Source organism: Sporisorium graminicola, chromosome SGRAM_6, assembly GCF_005498985.1.
Source record: "Sporisorium graminicola strain CBS 10092 chromosome SGRAM_6, whole genome shotgun sequence".
Lineage (NCBI taxonomy): Eukaryota > Fungi > Basidiomycota > Ustilaginomycetes > Ustilaginales > Ustilaginaceae > Sporisorium > Sporisorium graminicola.
Window position 1 is genome coordinate 676,960 of NC_043736.1, and position 5,707 is coordinate 682,666.

The 5,707-nt window shown below is 57.2% G+C and overlaps 3 protein-coding genes across 3 annotated transcripts; all 3 read left to right on the forward strand.

The window, feature by feature from the left end:
- EX895_005373 (uncharacterized protein) lies at positions 1-515 on the forward strand (the record flags this gene model as incomplete). The annotated part of the gene is made up of 2 exons (XM_029885965.1): positions 1-45; positions 150-515. 2 exons carry the CDS (start codon positions 1-3, stop codon positions 513-515), a joined length of 411 nt encoding a protein of 136 aa, XP_029737817.1.
- Positions 516-1,490: 975 nt separating this feature from the next.
- Positions 1,491-2,833, forward strand: EX895_005374 (uncharacterized protein; the record flags this gene model as incomplete). Its single annotated transcript, XM_029885966.1, has 2 exons — positions 1,491-1,551; positions 1,683-2,833. The coding sequence occupies 2 exons, from the start codon at positions 1,491-1,493 to the stop codon at positions 2,831-2,833; spliced, it is 1,212 nt and encodes a 403-aa protein (XP_029737818.1).
- Positions 2,834-3,365: 532 nt separating this feature from the next.
- EX895_005375 (uncharacterized protein) lies at positions 3,366-5,707 on the forward strand (the record flags this gene model as incomplete). The annotated part of the gene is made up of 2 exons (XM_029885967.1): positions 3,366-5,418; positions 5,505-5,707. 2 exons carry the CDS (start codon positions 3,366-3,368, stop codon positions 5,705-5,707), a joined length of 2,256 nt encoding a protein of 751 aa, XP_029737819.1.

Genomic DNA, 5,707 nt, shown 5'->3' on the forward strand with positions numbered 1-5,707 from the left:
ATGGCTCGTACTAAGCAGACTGCCCGAAAGTCCACCGGTGGTAAGGTAAGTTATTGCTCGCGGCCGCTCATCGCCATCATCACCCTCCACCCACACAGTCTCTGACCTTGATCTCGCTCTCGCTCTACCTTTTGCTATTGCAACCACAGGCTCCCCGCAAGCAGCTCGCCACCAAGGCCGCCCGTAAATCGGCTCCCTCAGCCGGTGGCGTCAAGAAGCCCCACCGTTACCGCCCCGGTACCGTTGCTCTCCGTGAGATCCGTCGCTACCAGAAGTCGACTGAGCTGCTCATCCGCAAGCTCCCCTTCCAGCGCCTCGTCCGCGAGATCGCCCAGGACTTCAAGACCGACCTCCGCTTCCAGTCGAGCGCCGTCATGGCTCTCCAGGAGTCGGCTGAGGCCTACCTCGTCTCGCTCTTCGAGGACACCAACCTGGCTGCCATCCACGCCAAGCGTGTCACGATCCAGCCCAAGGACATTGCCCTTGCCCGCCGACTCCGCGGTGAGCGCACCTAAATGGTCGCGCTCTGATTTTCTCTCTTTGATCGCCGATATGCGCTCTCATGTTGCTGGTAGCTAGCCCTGGTCCCCTTTTTTTGTCGTGGCTTTTTTCTTCTTGTACTTCTAGCCTTCCCATAACGGTTCCAATAGTTCTCAATTCTATCTGGTCCCACGATACACACTCTTTGCGCGAGGTTACCTGAGAGCAGATCATTGGACTGAACGCTGGAAATTCACGTCGTTCGCTACGTATGCTACTGATGGCCAGAGAAGACGCGAGCAGATACGTTGTGGATACCATGGGGAGCGCCGTTTTGGACTTGCGAGAAGCCGAGGTGGTGTAAAGTTTCACGCGTCTCGCGTTTCAAAGCTGCTGACGATCTCACAATGAATTGAAATGACTTCGCTCCTTGACATTAGACATGTTGATCTTGCCTGCATCCCGATTCCAACTCAGATCTGCAGCAGAGTCCATCGACGAAAATCGGCACGGGCTGGCCGGACACGGCGTCTGCGCTGAGCCGGACTTTTCACAGCACAAATGTGATTCGAGCTAGAACTTGGGCAGAATACCCCTGTCCAGATCGAGAACCAGAATTGCCTCGTGAAATGCTGTTGCTGCCTGTGCTGGGCGCCTCTCCTCCGCCGTTCTTTCTCCACACAGACGCAGCGTCTGTGACAGCCGAGCCTGTGACTGCTCAGTCTGGCGCAGTGGCTCAGCCCAAGCTGAGCCGGATCGAGCTGAACTTGGGCCGAATAGAAGACCAAGGACTCGCCCGTTCGCCACGGCTTTGTACGAGTGTATGCTCCCTGCGTGGCTTTACCCGCAATGCTGGACCGGAGACCGGGGCTGGCCCTTCGGGTTGGGTTGAGTGCAGATAAAAGAGCAGACCTTGTGCGTCATCCTTCCTACTCTCTTCTCTTCACCATCATCAACGTGATCCACAACTTCACCCCCTCTGCTCTACTTTAACATACACCTTTCTCACAATGTCCGCAGCTCAGCAACGCCACGGAAAGAAAAACATTCTCGCCGAGCACGATGACGATGGTACGTAACTTCCTTTTTCTGTGACCGGGCAAGCCGTTTGCATGGCCTGCCTGCCATGTCAGAACATCTCGAAACAGGTGATGGATGACCGTATGCGCACGTATGCTGACCACTTGTCTCGTTCCTCACAGTCGTCATCGTCTCTGCTCTGCGAACACCCATCACCAAGGCCAAAAAGGGCGGTCTCTCGCAGTGCGCTCCCGAAGAGATGCTCGGCTGGACGCTCAAGGGTGTGCTTGCCGAGTCCAAGATCGACCCCAAGCTCATCGAGGACGTCGCTGTCGGCACCGTCCTTGCTCCTGGCGGTGGCTCCACCCAGGCCCGCATGGGCGCACTCTGGGCTGGCATCCCTAACACGGCCGGCTGCAACAGCTTGAACCGTCAGTGCTCGTCCGGTCTTGCGGCCGTCAACCAGATCGCAAACCAGATCGCTCTCGGCCAGATCGATATTGGCATCGGCGCTGGTGTCGAGTCCATGACGCTCAACTATGGTGCCGGAGTCATGCCCGCCAAGATGTCGGACGCGGTCATGGAGAACGAGGAGGCGGCCGACTGCCTCATGCCTATGGGTATCACCTCGGAGAACGTGGCGAAAAAGTACAACATCGACCGAACCAAGCAGGACACGTTTGCTGCCGAGTCGTTCGCCCGCGCTGCGGCTGCTCAGAAGGCCGGCAAGTTCAAGAGCGAGATCGTCACGGTCAAGTACGTCGACGACGACGGCAACGAGCGCACCGTCGACGCTGACGACGGAATTCGCGAGGGTGTCACGGTCGAGTCGCTCGCTAAGCTCAAGCCTGCTTTCGCCAAGGACGGTTGCACTCACGCCGGTAACGCATCGCAGGTCAGCGACGGTGCGGCCTCGGTGCTGCTCGCCCGCCGCAGTGCTGCCAAGAAGCACGGTCTGCCTATCCTGGGCAAGTTTGTCACTTGCGCAGTGGTCGGCGTTCCCCCCAACATTATGGGTGTCGGTCCCGCCTACGCCATCCCGCGCCTCTTTGAGCTCACAGGCCTCACCAAGGACGACATTGACATCTTTGAGATCAACGAGGCCTTCGCCTCGCAGGCGCTCTTCTCGGTCGAGCATATCGGCATCGACAAGAAGAAGGTCAACCCGGTCGGCGGTGCCATCGCCATGGGCCACCCGCTTGGTGCCACGGGTGCGCGCCAGATCGCCACAGGTCTCGCTGAGGCCAAGCGACAGGGCGGCAAGAAGCTCATCGTCACGTCGATGTGCGTCGGTACGGGCATGGGCTGTGCCTCGCTCATCGTTTCCGCTTGATCGCTTTTCCTATAGCTAACCTGTAAAATTAGTTCCATGCACGCTCCGCGGCTGGGACCGCTCGCCTTTGAGTGGCAACTCATGTTCCCAGATCACCTGGCGTGTGGTTCTTTGTGTGCTTTAGGAAGTCCTGGCCCTGTGCGTTTCTGTTCGATAGCCCTTTGAGTCAATTTCCATGCAAGCACAAGAAGGATGAACCCTTCCAGTCAGCGGTGAGGGTGAGAAGCGCGGAACCACATCACTGGTAAGAGTAGCTGTGCTGCGCATTCTCTCCTTTGGAAAATCCAGTTGCAATTGCAACACGCTCAAGCTGAGCAGAGGAGGGACGCGCTTGCTGTGTTTCCGGGGTAGAGATTTTGCAGCTGCACATTTCTTCCTCTTTCCTTCCTCTCGTTCCATCCGCACTTGCCTCTGAACTGATCACTCCACCTCGACGCAAACACTGCAGCAACACGACAATCCTTTAAGGCCACTCAAAACGAGCCTGTTCGCTCTTCACCTGCTCCAGGACGCTGGCCAGCCAGCAAGCACGATGGACGCAAATCCAGATTTCGACTACGAGATGGAACCACAAGCGGCGTATGTTACGCTCCATAGCAGCGCCGAGGAGGCCATGGACGAGCTCAGCAGCGAAGGCGCACCTATGTCCGATATTGGCGTGCGTTTCGAGCCCGCCGACAAGGTAGCGATCGACGTTGACTTTTACGACCCAGCAGCAGTGTCAAAGACCGATGCAGACCTTCCCATTCTGACTGCCTCAGCGACCCATGTCGAGAGCGAAGAGGCCATCGATGCTCCCGAGGCGCTATTAGAAGATCATAGCCATACAGGCGTCTCCCCACAGTATCTCTACGACGCCGTTACAGAGGATGTACCCGAGGCAGCCACCGAAGCAGGCTCACACGCTGCACGGGTTGGCGCCGGTCCGTACCAAGTGCCGGACGAAGATGACCATCATCTTGACAGCGTCGAGCAAGCAGCAGCACCTCCTATCGATGAACAAGGATACGATGGAGAAGAAGAAGAGCACGACGAGCTGCAACAGGAGGACGATGCTTCTGCAGTCAAGAATGGCGCTGTCCTCACGGCCCCGTCGGCAGAAAGCGACCAGCTCCGCGAAGACGGCCATGACAGCGTTCAGCCAAGCGCCGAGGAAGGCGAAGGCGCACAAGGTGTCAACGGGCATGCCTACCACCATTCGGAAGAAGAAGCGGACATTGCGATACGCGTCACTTTTCACGGCCAAGACTTCGTTATGTGGTCAGCAGAAGACATCCCCGCGTTTCTCGCCGTCGCGCATGCCGTCGAGAAAACCGTGGCCGATGATAATGCGGACGAGGTGGTGCAGATCGAGGCGCCGGCCCTCGAGGTCGCAAAGGATGTACTTTGGCAGCCCCTCGACAGCCTGTTCGCTGGTCTCAGAGACAAAATGGCGCTAGGCGATTTCCTCGACGAGTCGCACGAGCTGAACATTGCGTTCCCAGACCTTGATCTCGATGTGGCCGAAGACAACCTCTACTGTCGCGAGCTGACGTTGGACGACCTTTTGCAGCTCCACCACGGTCTCGGCCTGGAAACGAGTCTGCATATTCTGGTATCAGAGCGCCCACGCTTTATCACAAAGTACAACGAGCTTGCCCAGCACGTTGCGGGTCTCCTCAGTCATCAATTACAGCACAGCAGCGACGAAGAGGAAGAGGCGGCCAACGCTGGTCACTCGTTGAGAAACACAGAGGCGCTTGTTGAAACTGTGTACGAGTCGGAGGGCCTGCCAGCTGCAGGAGAAGAATTGGGCGAGGAAACCGCAATTGCGTTGCCAAATCTAGCCGCTCAGGCGGGCACTGCAAGCGATGTTGAGCAAAGCACGTCAGCCGCACTGCAAGGCGCCCTACCGCACAGCGAGGAGCAAGCACGTCAGCCATCCAAGGTGGACAACACGGAAACGACAGTAACAAATGAGGATAGCGATGCGCACCAAACAAGTGAACAGCACGAGCTCGGGACGCAACAGCATCCCGGGACGTTGGAGGAGGAAGAGGCAGAGGAAGTGGAAGAGGAAGAGGAAGAGGAAGAGGAAAGAGTAGACGAACTTGCAGGGGAGCTCCAAGACGAACAAGAGGAAGAGCAAGGAAGAGGAGGCGAGGAGGGCAATGCAGCACAAGCCACAGTGTCAGAGGCAGAGTACGAAGTGGCTATCACAGAGGGTGCGGGAGATGCTCGTCAAGCAGGGCAACAAGAGTCGGTGCGAGCAGGAGCCGGCGACGAAGACGAAGACGCTCAAGAGGCAGCAGAGGAAGAAGATGAAGGTGTGGAGAGTCTGGAAGGCGACAAAAAAGTGTACGAGGCAGAATATGCAGATCAAGAGGACGAAGAGTATGAAGAGTATGCTGATGGCATCGGTGAGAACGGAGACGATGCGGAACAAACGTTCTACACCACCGTCAATGACAGCTCCGGTGCCGAAGAGGACGAGCTGGAGGAGCCTCAACAAGGCGAAGCGCAAGGCTCATCGTTCGATCAGCCGCCGAACGATCCCGAATCAACCTCTGCTTATGAAGCCGGCGATGACGAGCAAGATTGGCAAGGTACGTCTGATTGTACAGTGCTGGCGGGTCCGTACAAGCACCCTGCTGACCATAATCGTTTTTTGTCGTCTCTAATGCACCAACAGACCAAGTTGAAGAGCAGATCGTAGAGTACACCGAAGAGCACGCCGAAACCGCCTTGGCCGCTGGAACGCCTTCATCGACATCCTCGACATCGTACAACACAGCAGCTCAACGCAAGCGCGGTCTGGACGAGCAAGATGACGATGAGGCTCTGTACGAGCAGGATGACTACGAAGCCGAAAGCAAACGCGTCAAGGTGGATTAA